A 20,132-nucleotide genomic window follows, 5' to 3' on the forward strand; every position below is an offset into this window, starting at 1 on the left:
CCTCTTCCCTGTAGGCTATCTCGTCGTTGTTGGTAATCAGACCTACCACTGTAGTGTCATCTGCAAACTTGATGATGGAGTTGGAAGATTGCATGACCACACAGTCATGGGTGAACAGGGAGTACAGGAGATGGCTGAGAACGCACCCTTGCAGGTCCCCCAGTATTGCGGATCAGTAGGGTGGAGATGTTGTTTCCTACCTTCACCACCTGGCGGCAGCCCGTCAGGAAGTCCTGGACCCAGTTGCACAGAAGATTATATATTTTTTTTAATGAATCACACTTTTATTTGGCATACCCCTGATGGCATTGCTCGTTCCCAAGTTTGGGAATACCTGCTGTAGAGTATCTTCTGTTTCCAGAAGTTGTCAGTTATCTTTTTAAAAGTTATTCCAGCAGAGCTACAGTAATCTTTTAGACAGATGTGTAATGCCAGTAGCCTGCTGAATCTTTCACATCAACGGCCCAATGACGGTACTGGACCTGAAATTATTGGCCGTTTTTTAAGTCTTTTAATGCAAAAATCAGTTCTTTAAAATTCATTTTCAGATGTTCCATGCTAGCCCTCCTGATGTTGTTTGAACCCACATGGACTACGACAGCGTCCGCTCCCAGCATCTGTCGTAGAACAGACGGACTGTGCTCCTGAGTAAGCACAGGGTTTTTGCATTGGGAACTGAGATGTTTCTCATCTTAGAGCTGGTGGTGATGTTGAAAGGGCCTCACGGTCTGACGAGGGTGGGAGCTCTGAGGATCTGAACCCGAGGTAGAAGCTACAGGAAAAAGAGACAGAACAGAGGACGAAGACGCAGGTACCTACAGATCCGATCTCAAATGGGAATGGAAATCAATAAACCAAGGTCTCTCGTTCAGCTTTCGTTCAGCGTTCAACAGCGTACGTTGCGCTCAGATGACGTTGTATATTAAGCAGCATTGAAGGTCCCAAAGAACACAGTCGCCTCCTTAAATGGAAGACGTTTGGAACCACATAGACTCTTCCTGGAGCTGGCCGCCAAGCTGAGCAATCGGGGGAGAAGGGCCTTGATCAGGGAGGTGACCAAGAACCCAATGGACACTCTGATGGAGCTCCAGAGTTCCTCTGTGGAGATGGTTGTCTTTCTGGAAGGTTCTCCCATCTCTGCAGCACTCCACCAATCAGGCCTTTATGGTAGACTGGCTAGACGGAGGCCACTCCTCTGTAAAAGGCACATGACAACCCACTTGCAGTTTGCTTATTTGTTTATTTTTAATACATTTTCAAAAATGTCTAAACCTGTTTTTGCTCTTTTGTCATTATGGGGTATTGTGTGTAGATTGAGGGGGGGAAACAATTTTATCCGTTTTAGAATGAGGCTGTAACGTAACAGAATGTGGAAAAGTCAAGGGGTCTAAATACTTTACGAATGCACTGTATTCACAAGCTTAATGTATTCACACATTGATATCATCTGTGACATTGATTCTCTGCCCAAATAAGTTTGGATATCCTCTTTATCTTTCTTAAGTGTACTCCGTTATTGATATCAGAATCACAAAACTAGACACATCTCAGTGGTTAACTTGGTGTAACCCAACTAAAGCTTTTAGATTTTCTTTTGTGTTCCAGGTAATCAAAAAGAGTCTCTAGCCAGGACCTAGTCATAATAACAGTAGATCACCCACCTGAAAAACATTGATTCAGTAAACCCAATATTGATTTTTGGTTGCATCTGTGTCTTCCCCAGTACTGCCCAAACCCCAGGTGAGCTACAAGAGCACATCTCCAGGGGTTATTGAGGCCAACTGTACAGCTGTGTCCCGGCCCCCGGCGGAGATAGTGTGGAACGTGGAGAGGGACAACCGAACTATGGGACCCCCTGTGACATCACAGCTCCAACAGGGGGATGGGACCACCCTGGTCATCAGCACCCTCACTGTCCAATCAGGGCTGCTGAAGGATGTGTCCGTCAAATGTCTCGTCCACCATAAGGGTCTGGAGTCACCCATCGCTGTTTCGATGAACACCAAGAGTGAGTGAGACGGAAGGAAGGATGCAAATATCTCAATTTTTATTTGCTCCGAGCTTACACTTGTTTTTAAGTTAGCTACTTTTGGAAAATGTAGCCTGACCAAACCAGACCAAAGCCAAGAATATTGATCCCTGAGGGATGGATGAACGTTGTCTGGCAAACAATAATGACTTATCGTAAACAGTGTGTAAGAGTTTAGATCTGTTCTGTTGAAGTCATTGCCAAGCAGGTTTAGTTTACACACCCAAAGGGTCTCCTCCAAAATGATTGTCTCCCTTGATAAAGATGAGCAAAAAAGACTATGAAATAAATAATACAAATACTGAGCTGTATTGCTATTTTGTTTAACAAGTCATTTTTTTCTCTCAAAAAGATAAGGGTCAAAATGATTGGCACCCCTGTTTCAGTACTTTATGCAACTTCCCTTGTGAGGATAACAGCACTGAGCCTTTTTCTACAGTTTTATGAGATTGGAGAACACATTGGGAGGGATCTTAGACCATTCCTCCATACAAAATCTTTACAAACCCTTTAAATTCTTTGGTCTGCGCTTGTGGACTGCCCTCTTCAATTCAAACCCCAGGTTTTCAATGGGATTGAAGTCTGGAAACTGATTTGGCCACTGCGAAATTTAGATTTTGTGGTGAAATTACCATTTATTTGGGGATTCTGACTTGTGTTTGGGGTCGTTGTCTTGCAAGTTTCAGCTTCCTTTCAGAGGCAACCAGCCCAATAAGATAAAAAAATCATCACCATATTTTGTTGTAGATATTAGGTTATTTTCTGCACAGGCATCCTTGTCGATGCCAAACCCACTGCTGGTGTACGTGACCAAAAACTATATTTTCGACTTATCTGACCAGTGCACCGAGTTCCCATCCTAGTGCAAGTGCCGTTTAGCAAACTCAAAGCATTTTACATTCTTGGTTGCTCCCAATTAAGCCTTTTTTGTCTGACAACCCTTCCAGAAAACCTATTGGTGTGCAGGTTGCGTCTAATTGTAGATTTGGAGACCCCAATATGCGACAAGTTCTGTAGTTCTCAAAGCTTTCCCTTCATTTGGCAAATCTGACTACAATTCTATCCTCCTGATTCCTGCTTACAATTAAAGCAGGAAGCACCAGTTACTCGGTCTATAAAAAAGTGGTCAGATGAAGATGCTAAACTACAGGACTGTTTTGCTAGCACAGACTGGAATATGTTCCGGGATTCTTCCGTTGTCATTGAGGAGTACACCACATCAGTCACTGGCTTTATCAAGAAGTTCATCGATGACTTCGTCCCCACAGTGACTGTAAATACATACCCCAACCAAAAGCCATGGATTACAGGCAACATTCTTACAGAGCTGCCGCTTTCAAGGAGTGGGACTCTAACCCGGAAGCTTATAAGAAATCCCGCTATGCCCTCCGATGAACCGTCAAACAGGCAAGCTTCAATACAGGACTAAGATCTAATCATACTACACTGGCTCCGACACTCGTCAGATGTGGCAGGGCTTGCAAACTATTACAGACTACAAAGGGAAGCACAGCCGAGAGCTGCCCAGTGACACGAGCCGACCAGACGAGCTAAATAACTTCTTTGCTCGCGTCAAGGCAAGTAACACTGAAACATGCTTGAGAGCATCAGCTGTTCCGCATGACTATGTGATCACGCTCTCCGCAGCCGATGTGAATAAGACATTCAAACAGGTCAACGTTCACAAGGCCGCTGGGCCTTATGGATTACCAGGACGTGTACGCCGAGCATGCGTTGACCAACTGGCAGGTGTCTTCACTGACATTTTCAGCCTCTCCTCGTCTGTCTGTAATACCAACATGTTTCAAGCAGACCACCATAGTCCCTGTGCCCAAGAACACTAAGGTAACCTGCCTAAATGTCTACAAACCCGTAGCACTCACGTCTGTAGCCATGAAATGCTTTGAAAGTTCTATGGTTCACATCAACACCATTATCCCAGAAAGCCTAGACCCATTCCAATTTGCATACCGCACCAACAGATCCACAGATGATGCAATCCCTATTGCTCTCCACACTGCCCTTTCCCACCTGGACAAAAGGAACACCTATATGAGAATGCTATTCATTGAATACAGCTTAGCATTCAACACCATAGTGCACTTAAAGCTCATCACTAAGCTAAGGATCCTGGGACTAAACACTTCCCTCTGCAACTGGATCCTAGACTTCCTGACGGGCCGCCCCCCAGGTGGTAAGGGTAGGTAACAACGTCTGCCACGCTGATCCTCAACACGGGGGACCCTCAGGGGTGCATGCTCAGTCCCCTCCTGTACTCCCTGTTCACGCATGACTGTCCGGCAAGGCACGACTCCAACACCCCCATTAAGTTTGCCGATGACACAACAGTGGTAGGCCTGATCACCGGCAACGACGAGACAGCCTATAGGGAGGAGGTCAGAGACCTGATCGTGTGGTGCAAGGACCACAACCTCTCACTCAATGTGATCAAGTATAAGGAGATGATTGTGGACTACAGGAAAAGGAGGACTGAGCACGCCCCCATTCTCATCGACGGGGCTTTGGCGTCCTTGGCGTCCACATCACCAACAAACTAACATGGTCCAAGCACACCAAGACAGTCGTGAAGAGGGCATGACTAAACCTATTCTTCCTAAAGACTGAAAAGATTTGGCATGGGTCCTCAAATCATCAAAATGTTTTACAGCTGCACCATCGAGAGCACTGGTTGCATCCCTGCCTGGTATGGCAACTGCTCGGCCTCTGACTGCAAGGCACAACAGAGGGTAGTGCGTACGGTCCAGTACATAACCGGGGTCAAGCTTCCTGCCATCCAGGGCCTATATATTCCAGGCGGTGTCAGAGGAAGGACCTAACAATTGTCAAGGACTCCAACCACATTTGTCATAGACTGTTCTCTCTGCTACCGGAGTGCCAAATCTGTTCTCTCTGCGGTACCGGAGCGCCAAATCTAGGTCCAAGAGGCTTCTAAATAGCTTCTACCCCCAAGCCATAAGACTCCTGAACATCTAATCTAATGGCTACATCGACAATTTACACCCCCCGACAACGCTTCTACTCTCGTATTATCTATGAATAGCCACTTTAATAATCCTACCTGCATTGTACATAATTACTTCAATTACCTCTCCACCGGTGCCCCCACATTGACTCTGTACCAGTACCCCCTGTATATAGCCCCGCTATTGTTACTTACTGCTGCTCTTTAATTATTCGTTTTTCTTTTTGGTATTTTATTAAAACTGCATTGTTGCTTAAGGGCTTGTAAGTAAGCATTTCACTATAAGATCTACACCTGTTGTATTCTGCGCATGTGACAAATACAATTTGATTTTATTTGTATCTGTGGCCCTTGGATATCCTTTGCCTCCTAAACCACCTTCCGAACTGTGTGAGGACAAGATACTGTACATATGCGTCCTTTTACAGCAAGTACCACAGTTCCAGTGGTTTTAAATTTCTTATTATTACCCTAGTAATGGTAATGGTAAGTGGTATATTTATTTATATCAAAACATTTTTTTTACCCATTGTTGGATTTATGAAGGACATGTAAACCTAGCTGTTAAGAGCGTTGAGCCAGTAATCGAAAGATTGCTGGTTAGAATCCCCAAGCCGACTACGTGAAGAATCTGTCGATATGCCTTTGAGCAGAGCACTTAACCCTAATTGCTCCTGTAAGTTGCTTTGGATAAGAGCGTCTGCAAAATGACTTAAATGTAATGTAAATGTCTACATTTGTTTGTTCTTTGCCTTTCCCCATGATAATGGATGACAAGGGTTTATACCCCAGTGAAACGGGAAGCCATGGAAGGCCACAATTCTGCTGTTTCTTAAACTGAGATTAATTTAAACTACTATGTTATTAGTGATTTTATTTTATTAATATGAATATTTAGGTGTGCTGATAATAATTACACCTATCTGTTTGAGATTAGTTGTATTACTTGTTCAACAAAATCTCTCTCAAAGTAATTGTATTAATGTAAAATAATATAATTTCCCATTCTTTTGTTGTTGCATACAATATGCCGTAGCTCAGTATTTGTTTTGTTTATTTTTGTACTTTTTGCTCCATCTTTATCAATTGTACCAATAATTTGGGAGGAGACTGTACATAATGAAATGAAAACTATGTTAATCTGAAGCTGTTTAAACCAATTAACATTCTTGATACTTTTATGAAGTTTGATTTGTTGCCAGATTTTTTTCCTCTCTCAATTCTCACTCGCTCACTGAATCTGTCTCTCGATCCTCTGTCTCTCGATCCTGTCTCTCGATCCTCTGTCTCACTTGTTTCACTCTTTCTCCCCCCTCCCTGTCTAGTTGGGACAGCTTTGACCATCCTGATCTCGGTGACCACTGTAGCTGCTCTGCTGGTCATAAGTCTCTGCTTCTGCCTCTGGAAGTGTTTCTTGCGGAAAGAAGACGGTGAGTGTGTGTATCCCCCTCCATCGACCGATCTCAATGGACAGCCATAAGAGTCCTTATCCAAGAACAATACTTTTTAACTCTGTCCCAGAGGAAAGCGGGAGAAAGGTCCTCCTCGGTTTCTGTATGAGAAATGTTCTGACCTCATTGACCTTGCTGGCTATTTTTGAGCGCTCAGGCTAATAGTTGTCACCACCATGATTCCATGCAGCTGCGATATGGTTTTTCTCCAGAAATCAATCAGGGTGTGTTTCTGTGCGTATTGTGGGAATTGTGTAACTACAGTGTGTTTGTCCTGTGTGTTTCTCTTGTGTGAGTACTACAGTATATTGTTCCGGGTCCTTCAGTTTCCTGGTATGTTCTTGCATGTGTTGGAAGTTTTCCTGACTGCCTCACCACCTTGACATTCATTTCAGAGGAAGTTCATCTTGAATGACCTGGTCGCTGCTGTTTGGATGAGAGGTTTATGATACCACGGTGTGGGTGTGGCTGGTGCCACCCTCATAGTACAATACTACTGTTTGGATGAGAGGTTTATTGTGTGTGTGTGTGTGTGTGTGTGTGTGTGTGTGTGTGTGTGTGTGTATGTGTGTGTGTGTGTGTGTGTGTGTGTGTGTGTGTGTGTGTGTGTGTGTGTGTGTGTGTGTGTGTGTGTGTGGAAACGCCCTCATAGTACAATAGAAGATGGATCTGAGGTCATTATCACCTTCATTAATTGTGTGTGTTTGAGCATGTACAGTAGGCATGGAAACACCCTGGGATTTAAGTGAACCAATTGTGTGCCAGAAGGCAAAAGGAAGTGTGATACCGGGGGACAAAAGGGTTATGGAATTATGCATCCTTGAAAATATTGAACCTGAGGTTGGCATTTGTATGATTTATGATGCTATAAAGTAAAGAGGACCATTGTTTGCTAAATATAACCAGAAACGGGGACAAAGGTGTATCCATTCCTGGCTCTTAAAATTGCCAGGCATGACTTGTGAGTTGGAGGAATTGAACTCTGTCCATGTCCCTATGCTGACAGCTGTTTCCAGTCACTAGAGTAAATACAAATATGAAACATTGCAGCTGGCCAGATATAGCTGTTTTAGATGCTATAGTTCTTCTAAATGGTACAGAGAACCAATACAAGAAGCTACCATCCTAACTCCACATGGGGGGGAATTGAGTCTGCTTGCCAGTTACCTGCACTCAACCTGAAAAGCTACCGAGGATGGTAGGAGTGTCCATAGAGTCAGCTATGTGCCATACTGTATCTTTAATCTGAGTCTAGAGGAAGGTGTTTGTCCTCAGGCCTTGAGGGAAGCCAAAGTCATTCCGCTACACAAGAGGTGTAAAGCGGCCCTTACTGATTCTAACAGCAGACCTATCAGCTCGTTGCCTGCTCTTAGCAAACTTTTGGAAAAAATGGTGTTTGACCAAATACAATGACATTACTCTGTAAAAACATTGACTACAGACTTTTGGCATGCTTATATAGAAGGGCACTCAATATGTACTGCCCTAACACAAATGACTGATGATTGGTTGAAAGAAATTGATAATAAGAAGATTGTTTTTATTTCACCTTTATTTAACCAGGTAGGCAAGTTGAGAACAAGTTCTCATTTACAATTACGACAATTGTGGGAGCTGTACTGTTAGATTTCAGTGCAGCCTTTGATATTAATGACCATTACCTGTTTTTGAGAGAACATGTTTTATGGCTTTTCAACCTCTGCTCTGAATCCACGATATGGCAATCTATCTAAGAACTCAGGTTTTCTTTCATGCAAGACTCTCTGTCAAACATGTAAGGTGTGGTGTCGCAGGGCAGCACTCAAGGCCCTTCACTCTTTTTAATATTTTTTTCAATGACCTGGCATTAAACAAAGCCTGTGTGTTCATGTATGCTGATGACTCAACCATATACCTGTCAGCAACCACACCTAATGAAGTCACTGAAACCCTTAACTTCTCTAGGGTAGGGGGCAGCATTCAGAATTTTGGATGAGAAGCATGCCCAAATTAAATGGCATCTACTCGGGCCCAGAAGATATGATATGCATATACCTGGTAGATTTGGATAGAAAACACTCTAAAGTTTCCAAAACTGTTAAAATGGTGTCTGAGTATAACAGAACTGATTTGGCAGGCGAAAACCTGAGAAAAATCCATTCAGGAAGTAGTTTAAAAAAAAGTTTTCTATTCAATGCCATTACAGTATCCATTGACTTAGGACTCAATTTGCAGTTCCTATGCCTTCAACTAGATGTCAACAGTCTTTAGAAATTGTTTCAGGCTTGTATTCTTATAAATGAGGGAGTAAGACCAGTCTGAATGAGTGGACCATACCGTGTCGCAGAGCTTTTTCATGTGCAATCTCGAGAGAGTGCATTTCTTGTTTACCTTTTATATTGACAAAGTTATTGTCCGGTTGAAATATTATAGATCATTTAGGCTATAAACAACCTGAGGATTGAATATAAACATAATTTGACATGTTTCTATGAACTTTACAGATACAATTTGGATTTTTTTTGTCTGCCTGTTTTGACTGCGTTTGAGCCTGTGGATTACTGAAGAAAACGTGTGAACAAAACGGTTTCTGGATATAAAGAGACTTTTTATCGAACAAAAGGAACATTTATTGAGTAAATGAATGTCTTCTGATTGCCACCATATGAAGATCATCAAAGGCAAGGGATTAATTTTATCTCTATTTCTGAGTTTTGTAACGCTTTTTGTCTGGTTACTGTTTGTAATAATTTGTCAACTGGGCTATGTTCTGGACTAGGTATGTTCTGGGCGAGGTATGCTTTTGCCGAAAAGCATTTTATAAATCTGACACCGTGGTTGGATTAACAAGAAATTAATCTTTAAACCTATGTAAAATATGTTTTGTTTTCTGAAATTTTGTAATGAGCATTTTTGTATTTGAATTTGGCGCTCTCCAATCTCACTGGATGTTGGCCAGATGGGACGCTAGCATCCCACATACCCTACAGAGGTTAACAAGAGGTTGCATTAAATCCTGGAATGGGTGGCCAGTAATAAACCTATCCTGGACATCTCTAAAACTAAGAATTATATTTGGTACAAATCATTCCGTAAGCTCTGGACCTCAGCTGAATCTGGTAATTAACTTCTTGGATATAGGGGGCGCTCTTTTAATTTATGGATAAAAAAAAACGTTCCCATTTTAAACAAGATATTTTGTCATGAAAAGATGCTCGACTATGCATATAATTGACAGCTTTGGAAAGAAAATACTCTGACGTTTCCAAAACTGCAAAGATATTGTCTGTGAGTGCCACAGAACTAATGCTACAGGTGAAACCAAGATGAAATTTCATACAGGAAGTGCCCCAGATTTTGAATGCGCTGTGTTCCAATGTCTCCTTATATGGCTGTGTATGGGTCACGAATGAGCTTAGACTTTCTGTCGTTTCCCCAAGGTGTCGACAGCATTGTGATGTATTTGTAGGCAAATACCGCATGGTGTCCTCTGTTGCAATTATTGCGTAATCTCCAGCTGCGTGTATTTTTCGTTTGCTTCGAGAAACACAGCTGCCACGAATGATTTATCATCGAATAGATATGTGAAAAACACCTTGAGGATTGATTCTAAACAACGTTTGCCATGTTTCTGTCGATATTATGGAGTTAATTTGGTAAAAAGTTTGGCATTGTAGAGACTGCATTTTCAGATTTTTTTCTTAGCCAAACGTGATGAACAAAACGGAGCGATTTCTCCTACACAAATAATCTTTTTGGAAAAACTGAACATTTGCTATCTAACTGAGAGACTCCTCATTGAAAACATCTGAAGTTCTTCAAAGGTAAATGATTTTATTTGAATGCTTTTCTTGTTTTTGTGAAAATGTTGCCTGCTGAATGCTAGGCTTAATGCTATGCTAGCTATCAATACTCTTACACAAATGCTTGTGTAGCTATGGTTGAAAAGCATATTTTGAAAATCTGAGATGACATTGTTGTTAACAAAAGGCTAAGCTTGTGAGTGAATATATTTAGGTTCTAAAATACCGCATAATGACAAAGCAAAACAGGTTTTTATACATTTTTGCTCATTTATAAAAAATAACAATCTGAAATCACATTTACATAAGAATTCTGACCTTTTACTCAGTACTTTGCTGAAGCACCTTTGGCAGCGATTATGGCTTTGAGTTTCATTGGGTATGATGCTACAAGCTTGGCACACCTGTGTCATGACTCTCGTATGAGGATCCAAATATCAGGTTACCATGGATCAACTTCTACCAGATCCCTCTCACCCGCAGAGGTCCCTCACACCCGGTTGTAAACTTATGCAGCAGAGGACCCTTTTTAGCTTTTAGTTTTGGAATGTTAGTTGGTGATTGGAACGTCCTTTTGTTACAAAGACTTTTTGCTGCCCAAAAACTCTAACGTCCAAAAGTGGACACCGGAACAATATTCCTAACATCCGAATGTGGGGAATGATGAGAGGTGGTCTATGGAATACAAATGTCGATTTTGTAATGTCATAAAAAATGTTATAACGAAAATATTGTAACTTGAACCGTATGCACACTGTAAATGTCAGGGTTTCATCCTTTACGCTGTGTCGGAAATTTCAAAGATTATGATAATGTTTTGTTAAGGTAGGAATGTGATTTTAGTTTTTCTAATGAAATCAGATTTTCATGATACTTTATCCCAGTAAGTAGCCATGCTCGAGGGAGGTCAGAGTGTATCAGCGTGATGGAAACTCCCCTTTTTTTACCAGAGTGTAGAAAGGATTAGTTGAGAATTAACATATGGGACCAGAAGGACTCAAGCTGCAGGTTAGGTCTCCATTAGTTGTGACCCTGAAAACCAACACGAGGTGAAGATGACAAAGTAGCATCTCTAACAATCAATGTTACGGCTGAGTACTTAGAACAGCTACTTTCTAAGAAAGTGAATAAGTAGAACCATCCTGTTCCTCTCTTCAAATCATCGTCAACTACACTGCTCTCATCAGTCCACTGGGGATCATCGACATTGCTGATTAGCTGTCTTCAGAGGGCGCCTCTTCCTGGGAGTGAAAGTGAACACCACCCTGTTAGTCTGCTTCAGACTTCAGGACAAGGACATTGTGACCTCTTGTGGACAATCAGACCCTTACACTTAAGAGCTCAGGAGAAGGACAACGGAACCATTTCCACGAAGGCCTGGGTGCAATAGAGATAAACGGCGAAGGAGGACATCCAAACACACAAATACATGAATTACTTCTTACCCAAAATGGGCGGCGTTTCGGGCAAAGTATTATGATTACTGTGAGTGTAGTTCCAAGTGTATAAAAAACTAAAAAACATACAAATAACTTCACAGATCTTCATTGTAAAGGGTTTAGACACCGTTTCCCATTCTTGTTCAATGAACCATAAACAATTAATGAACATGCACCTGTGGAACGGTCATTAAGACACTAACAGCTTAGAGACAGTAGGCAATTAAGGTCACAGTTATGAACATTTAGTAGAAAGGCCTCTTTAGTGTCCTGACTCTGAAAAACACCAAAAGAAAGATGCCACGGGTCCCTGCTGATCTGCCTGAAAATGCCTTAGGCATGCTGCAAGGAGGCATGAGGACTGCAAATGTGGCCAGGGCAATAAATTGCAATGTCTGTACTGTGAGACGCCTAAGACAGTGCTACAGGGAGACAGGACGGACAGCTGATCGTCTTCACGGTGGCAGACCACGTGTAACAACACCTGCACAGGATCGGTATATCCGAACATCACACCTGCGGGACAGGTACAGGATGGCAACAATAATTGCCCGAGTTACACCAGGTACGCACAATCCCTCCATCAGTGCTCAGACTGTCCACAATAGGCTGAGAGAGGCTGGACTGAGGGCTTGTAGGCCTGTGTAAGGCAAGTCCTCACCAGACATCACCGGTAACAACGTCGCCTATGGGCACAAACCCACTGTTGCTGGACCAGACAGAATTGGGAAAAAGTGCTCTTCACTGTCTCACATGGGGTGATGGTCGGATTTGCGTTTATCGTCGAAGGAATGAGCATTACACCGAGGCCTGTACTCTGGAGCGGGATTGATTTGGAGGTGGAGGGTCTGTCATGGTCAGGGGCAGTGTGTCACAGCAATCATTGGACTGACCTTGTTGTCATTGCAGGCAATCTCAACGCTGTGCGTTACAGGGTAGACATCCTCCTCCCTTATGTGGTACCCTTCCTGCAGGCTCATCCTGACACGACCCTCCAGCATGACAATGCCACCAGCCATACTGCTCGTTCTGTGTGTGATTTCCTGAAAGACTGGAATGTCAGTGGTCTGCCATGGCCAGCGAAGAGCCCGGATCTCAATCCCATTGAGCACGTCTGGGACCTGTTGGATTGGAGGGGGAGGGCTAGGGCCATTCCCCCCAGAAATGTCCGGCAACTTGCAGGTGCCTTGGTGGAAGAGTGGGGTAACATCTCACAGCAAGAACTGGCAAATCTCGTGCAGTACATGAGGAGGAGATGCACTCCAGTACTTAATGCAGCTGGTGGCCACACCAGATACTGACTGTTGCTTTTTGATTTTGACCCCAACTTTGTTCATGGACACATTATTCCATTTCTGTTCGTCACATGTCTGTGGAACTTGTTCAGTTTGTCTGTTGTTGAATCTTATTTTCATACAAATATTTACACAGTTGACAGTGCAAGGATGTTTTTTTGTTTGCTGAGTTTAGATTGTTGATTCGATACATAAAAGTAATCAGATTAATGTTTAGTCACATCACAACACCTGTATTTGGAGTTTTTCCCAATTCTTCTCAGCAGAGCCTTTCAAGCTCTGTCAGGTTGGATGGGGAGCGTTGCTGCACAGCTATTTTCAGGTCTCTCCAGAGATGTTCGATTGGGTTCAAATCCGGCCTCTGGCTGGGCCACTCAAGGACATTTAGAGACTTATCCCATAGCCACTCCTGTGTTGTCTTGGCTGTGTGCTTAGGGTCGTTGTACTGTTGGAAGGTGAACCTTCGCCCCAGTCTGGGTTCCTGAGCGCTCTGGAGCAGGTTTTCATCAAGGATCTCTCTTTACTTTGCTCTGTTTATCTTTCCCTCAATCCTGACTAGTCTCCCAGTCCCTGCCACTGAAAAACATCCCCACAGCATGATGCTGCCTCCACCATGCTTCACCGTAGGGATGGTGCTTAGTTTGGCTGGGTGGCCAGCTCTAGGAAGAGTGTTGGTGGTTCCAAGCTTCTTCCATTTAAGAGTGATGGAGACGACTGTTCTTGGGGACCTTCAGTGCTGCAGAAATGTTTCGGTACTCTTCCCAAGATCATTTCCCCGGCACAATCCTGTCTCGGAGCTCTACGCACAATTCCTTCGATCTCATGGCTTGGTTTTGGCTCTTACATGCACTGTCAACTGTGGGACCTTTATATAGACAGGTGTGATTCTATCCAAATCAATTGAATGTACCATAGGTGCACTCTAATCAAGTTGTGGAAACATCTCAAGGATGATTCATGGAAACAGGATGCACCTGGGCTCAATATCGAGTCTCATATTGAGGTTCTGAATACTTCTAGATATAAGGTATTTCTGTTTTAGATTTTTTTATACATTTCTGAACATTCTGTTTTTGCTTTGTCATTATGGGTTATTGTGTGTGTAGATTTGATGAGGGGGAAAAAAATCTATACATTTTAGAGTAATGCTGTAATGTAAGAAATTTTGGAAAATGTCAAGGGGTCTGAATACTTAACAAATGCACTATGTCCATAATAGAAATACTCTACCTTTTTGACACAACACTTCAAAAAGCAAGTCCTACAGGCTCTAGTTTTGACTTACCTTGATTATTGTCCTGTCGTGTGGTCAAGTGCTGCAAAGAAAGACCAAGTTAAGCTGCATCTGGCCCAGAACAGAGCAGCATGTCTTGCTCTTCATTGTAATCAGAGGGCTGATATAAATACTATGCATGCCAGTCTCTCTTGACTAAGAGTTGAGGAAATACTGACTGCATCACCTATTTTTATAAGAAACATTCATGTGTTGAAAATTCCAAACTTACACACATTTCTGACACACACACTTACCCCACCATGGGTCTTTTCACAGTCCCCAAATCCAGAATAAATTCAAGAAAGTGTTCATTATAATGTACAGGCATTATCTCATGGAACTCCCATCTCATATTGCTCAAATGAACAGCAGACCTGGTTTAAAAAAAAGATGAACCAACATCTCACGGCACAACGTCTCTCCCCTATTTCACCTTGATAGTTTGTCTCTGTTATGTTTTTTAAAATTGTATTCATGTAGGTCTGTCCTTGAGCTGTTCTTGATAATCAATGTTCTGTATTATGTCATGTTTTTTGTGGACCCCAGGAGGAGAAGCTGCTGCTTTCGCAAAATAAAGTAATAAAGTACCTGTAGTGTACTTGCTGCCCTACCTTTGGCCTCTTTCTGTGGGGTAAACTAAATGAACCTCTGTTTCATCGCTGGTTTTAGCATTGCCACTTTATGGCTCTATGGAGAATGGAGATATTATACACAAAGGATCGTATGGGGACAATAACAAATAACTGTGGGTACAAGTATAAGACAGACATTTGTGGTGGAGATCCATGGTCAGACTGCCAGCCAGGTTTAGATGGGTTTAACACTGTATAACACGTTTAATTGAGTACAATATTCTGATTTTAAAATGAGACAGAATAAGTCTCCGAAACCTTCCCAGAGTCCTCACACAGTGTCAGTAAATTAGAGGGGAGAATTTATGTGTTGATTGTCCGTGTGTTTCCTTGATACTGGTTAACACACTTTCAGAGGCAGTTATAGGCCTGAAGTGCAAACTTGATTTAAATGCTTGGTTGGTCTCACTGCGTTATGGAGCCTCTATCACACATTGTCCATCTGAACCCAATGACCCAGCACTGACTTCTATCTGACCTTGTTAATTTCATTTACAGTTATTATATCATGTTTTTTATTTTTATTTTTTATTTTACCTATATTTAACCAGGCAAGTCAGTTAAGAACAAATTCTTATTTTCAATGACGGCCTATGAACAGTGGGTTAACTGCCTGTTCAGGGGCAGAACGACAGATTTGTACCTTGTCAGCTCAGGGGTTTGGACTCACAACCTTCCGGTTACTAGTCCAACGCTCTAACCACTAGGCTACCCTGCCGCCCCAGGGTAGCCTAGTGGTAATTTTGGTCTACTTGCTTTAGTGTATCGTATCTCTCTCTTTCCTCTCTCACCCTCGCTCTCTCCTCTGCACAGATGGAGTCTAAAAGGAGGAAGTGAAACTCAGCCACTCAGCGACTGTTCCTCAACATTCTACTGCACTTTCAGAAGTGAAGCAAGGCCCACCTCAAGGCGGCACAGAATACAATCTGTCGTGACCAACATCACAGGGTCACTGAGAAACTGAATCCATCAACACAACATCTTTTGTTTAGTAACAATGGTTCGTATACACAAGCTTGAAGTGTTTCAGAATAGAAGTGCTGATATGCATTCAGATTTCCCTTTTAGATCATAATGAATTAGATAATTTTGACTGAGGAGACCTGATTCTAGATCTGCACACCCACTCAGACTATTTTGTGAATACTGGACAGTATGATCACCACAGAACAAAACAGATCTGAACCTAACCTTGTCCTCCGGCAACCCTAATTGTTATCCATATCTATCATGAAGTATTTTGTTCTTGTAACTGCCTTGGTTTCATTGTGCCATTTTTAAGTATGTTCACAAGATGAATGTGGTTTTCACGACCTAATGGACCGAGGTTGTGGGAAAACGCTGAATGAAGTGAAAATACATTTTAGTATTCAGTGATCCTAATGTCTTACGATACACTGAATGCAGATGAGGAAAGTTATTGTGTTGGATTTTACACTTTAATGTCCCACTTTAGACCACTGCAACGCAGCTCTTGTGGAAGACCTACCCTGTTTGAATCCCCCAGAATACATTATATTGATTCTACTCTTGATTCTACTCTACTTGTACTCTTAATTTATCATAGCCTCATAGGCCATCTGTAAGCTTTCAACCCCAGGGCCCAGATTCACAAAACACTTCAAACGCAAAACTTAAGAAGCTTCTTAAGAAAAAAAACAGGTTTGTTAGTACAAATCCTCAAATATTTCTTAAGATTCATGCTTTTCTTACGAACGTCTCATATCTTTTTAAGATGATTGTGGCTAAGCAACTGAACTAGCTCGCTATCTTGCCGGCAAGGGCAATCTTATTAGCATATTTCTTACTGCGATAACTGGAGAGAAAATTGGGTGTGGGGGATATAAAAACAATCAATACTGGAACTTTCAGATGAAGTTTGAGTCAAGTAAACATGTTCAATTGCTTTCATTATCTTATCTTCTCACTTCCATCCATTTAAGAGCAGGCTTTAGCTATCTCGGAATTAAGAACATTTCCAAGAAGAAATCCACTGACTTTATTTTCAAGAATCACATTTCTTAACAATTTCCTTAGGAAGAAACTTAAGAACATTTTCAATAACTTTATTGAGGAATAGTAACTTTTTGTATTTTTTTTCAGTATAAAGTGAAGACAAAATTGCACTTAAGAATACATTTCCTTTTAAAGATTGTTTTGTGAATCTGGGCCCAAATCTCAGTCCAACTGTAGACCTCTTACTCAGAACTGTAGCAGGGTTGGAGAGTGTGTGGTAGACTATGGTCAGATAAAATTATTTTATAGCCATTTGAGGATGAATAAATGTGGTTATAAGTAAGAATGTCAGCATGTGTGTGTTTTCAGATCAATCAATCAAATTTATTTATAAAGCCCTTTTCACATCAGCCGATGTCACAAAGTGCTATACAGAAACCCAGCCTAAAACCCGAAACCGCAAGCAATGTCGATGTAGAAGTACTGTAGCTTGGAAAAACTCCCTAGAAAGGCAGGAATCTACAGTTGAAGTCAGAAGTTTACATACACCTTAGCCAAATACATTTAAACTCAGTTTTTCACAATTCCTGACATTTAATCCTAGTAAAAATTCCCTGTTTTAGGTCAGTTAGGATCACCACTTTTATTTTAAGAATGTGAAATGTCAGAATAATTGTAAAGAAATTTATTTCAGCTTTTTATTTGTTTCATCACATTCCCAGTGGATCAGAAGTTTACATTCAATTAGTATTTGGTAGCATTGCCTTTAACTTGGGTCAAACATTTAGGGTAGCCTTCCACAAGCTTCCCACAATAACTAGGGAGAATTTTGACCCATTCCTCATGACCAAGCTGGTGTAACTGAGTCAGGTTTGTAGGCCTCCTTGCTCGCACATGCTTTTTCAGTTCTGCCCATGTAGCCAATGTGAAATTGCTAGCTAGTTAGCGGTGGTGCGCGCTAGTGGCATTTCAATCGGTGACGTCACTTGCTCTGAGACCTTGAAGTAGTGGTTCCCCTTGCTCTGCAAGAGCCGCAGCTTTTGTGGAGCGATGGGCAACGATGCTTCGACGGTGACTGTTGACGTGTGCAGAGCGTCCCTGGTTCGCGCCCAGGTCGGGGCTAGGGGACGGGCGTAAAGTCGATACTGTTGCACCCACACATTTTCTGTAGGATTGAGGTCAGGGCTTTGTGATGGCCACTCCAATACCTTTACTTTGTTGTCCTTAAGCCATTTTGCCACAACTTGGAAGTATGCTTGGGATCACTGTCCATTTTGAAGACCCATTTGCGACCAAGCTTTAACTTCCTGACTGATTTCTTGAGATGTTGCTTCAATATATCCACATCATTTTCTTTCCTCGTGATGCCATCTATTTTGTGAAGTACACCAGACCCTCCTGCAGCAAAGCACCCCAACAACATGATGCTGCCTCCCCCATGCTTCACGGTTGGGATGGTGTTCTCTGGGTTGCAAGCCTCCCCTTTTTCCCCCAAACATAACTATGGTCATTATGGCTAACAGTTCTATTTTTGTTTCATCAGACCAGAAGACATTTCTCTAAAATGTTTGATATTTTTCCCCATGTGCAGTTGCAATCTGTAGTCTGTTTTTTTTATGGCGGTTTTGGAGCAGTGGCTTCTTCCTTGCTGAGTAGCCTTTCAGGTTATGTTGATTTATAGGACTCGTTTTACTGTGGATATAGATGCTTTTGTACCGGTTTGCTCCAGCATTTTCACAGGGTCCTTTGCTGTTGTTCTGGGATTGATTTGCACTTTTCGCACCAAAGTACATTAATCTCTAGGAGACAGAACGCGTCTCCTTCCTGAGCGGTATGACGGCTGAGTGTTCCCATGGTGTTTATACTTGCGTACTATTGTTTGTACAGATGAACGTGGTGCCCACATGCGTTTGGAAATTGCTCCCAAAAATGAACGAGACTTGTGGAGGTCTACAGTTATTTTTCTGAGGTCTTGCCTGACTTCTTTTGATTTTCCCATGGTCAAGCAAAGAGGCACTGAGTTTGAAGGTAGGCCTTGAAATGCATCCACGTGTACACCTCTAATTGACTCAAATGATGTCAATTAGCCTATCAGAAGCTTCTAAAGCCATGACATAGTTTTCTGGAATTTTCCAAGGTGTTTAAAGGCACAGTCAACTTAGTGTATGTAAACTCCTGAACCACTGGAATTGTGATACAGTGAATTGTACGTGAAATAATCTGTAAACAATTGTTGGAAAAATGACTTGTCATGCACAAAGTAGATGTCCTAACTGACTTGCCAGAATTATAGTTTGTTAACAAGAAATGTGTGGACTGGTTGAAAAATGAGTTTTAATGACTCCAACCTAAGTGTATGTAAACTTTCGACTTCAACTGTAGGAAGAATCCAAGAGAGGAACCAGGCTCTGAGGGGTGGCCAGTCCTTTTCTGGCTGCGCCGGGTGGAGATTATAACAGTACATTGCCAAGATGTTCAAACATTCATAGATGACCAGCAGGATCAAATAATAATAATCAAAGCGGTTGTAGAATGTGCAACAGGTCAGCACCTCCAGGAGTAAATGTCAGTTGGCTTTTCATAGCCGATCATTCAGGGTTAGAGAGAGAGTTGAAAACAGAAGGTCCGGGACAAGGTAGCACGTCTGGTGAACAGGTCAGGGTTCCATAGCCGCAGGCAAAACAGTTGACCTGGGGACACCCACGGCCAGGTGGCCTGGGGACAGCAATCTGTTTTCAGATTCAATGGTCAGATGTTTTGATGTGATTTTTAGTAGAATACGCAATGGTGAGATTCTGTGGGTGCCTTCTGAGGAATTCATTATGGCTGGTTGGCTGCCAGTACTGCTAGGGGGTGTTTAAAAATAAAATGTGTGTGTGGAGGGGGGGGCTTTCCTTCTGAATCCCAGCCACCAACGCATTTTAAAGTGGCCAGGTCATCAGTATTATTAGGTCTCTGCAGATTCAAGCTTCATGATATACTGACCTTATTTTATTAACTTGTATAAACGTAGGACATGAAGCAGTCAAGGTTGATTAGCTTTTTAGGAGAAAACTGTCATGGTTTGCTATCATATTGCATCGTCTGGTATTTCTCTGAATCGTCATACACATCACTACTTGTTCGGATGTTTATTTCTACTCCATACATTGACTGCTGTGATCCGGGATGTAAGCATTGAATATGTGTGTAGAGGGCTGTCTTACCAGGTAACATGCTTTTCATAATGTCAGTCACTTCACATGCAGAAATGCAACTAACCACATTAAAGGTTAACACAGCTCCCCCC

General features: G+C 42.2%; 1 protein-coding gene across 4 annotated transcripts in view; it reads left to right on the forward strand.

Annotated features, from left to right (window-relative positions):
• Positions 1–17,407, forward strand: part of LOC112225422 (OX-2 membrane glycoprotein) — a 30,661-nt gene extending 13,254 nt beyond the window's left edge. For all 4 annotated transcript variants that reach the window (XM_024389382.2, XM_024389383.2, XM_024389385.1 and 1 more), the window contains exons 5-7: positions 1,724–2,008; positions 6,338–6,442; positions 15,701–17,407. In XM_024389382.2, coding sequence (XP_024245150.1) covers positions 1,724–2,008; positions 6,338–6,442; positions 15,701–15,711 — 401 coding nt within the window. In that variant the 3' untranslated portion in view covers positions 15,712–17,407. The remainder of the gene's footprint in view (positions 1–1,723; positions 2,009–6,337; positions 6,443–15,700) is intronic.
• Positions 17,408–20,132: the final 2,725 nt, after the last annotated feature.

The sequence above is a fragment of the Oncorhynchus tshawytscha genome, linkage group LG26, assembly GCF_018296145.1.
Source record: "Oncorhynchus tshawytscha isolate Ot180627B linkage group LG26, Otsh_v2.0, whole genome shotgun sequence".
Taxonomy (NCBI): Eukaryota; Metazoa; Chordata; class Actinopteri; order Salmoniformes; family Salmonidae; genus Oncorhynchus; species Oncorhynchus tshawytscha.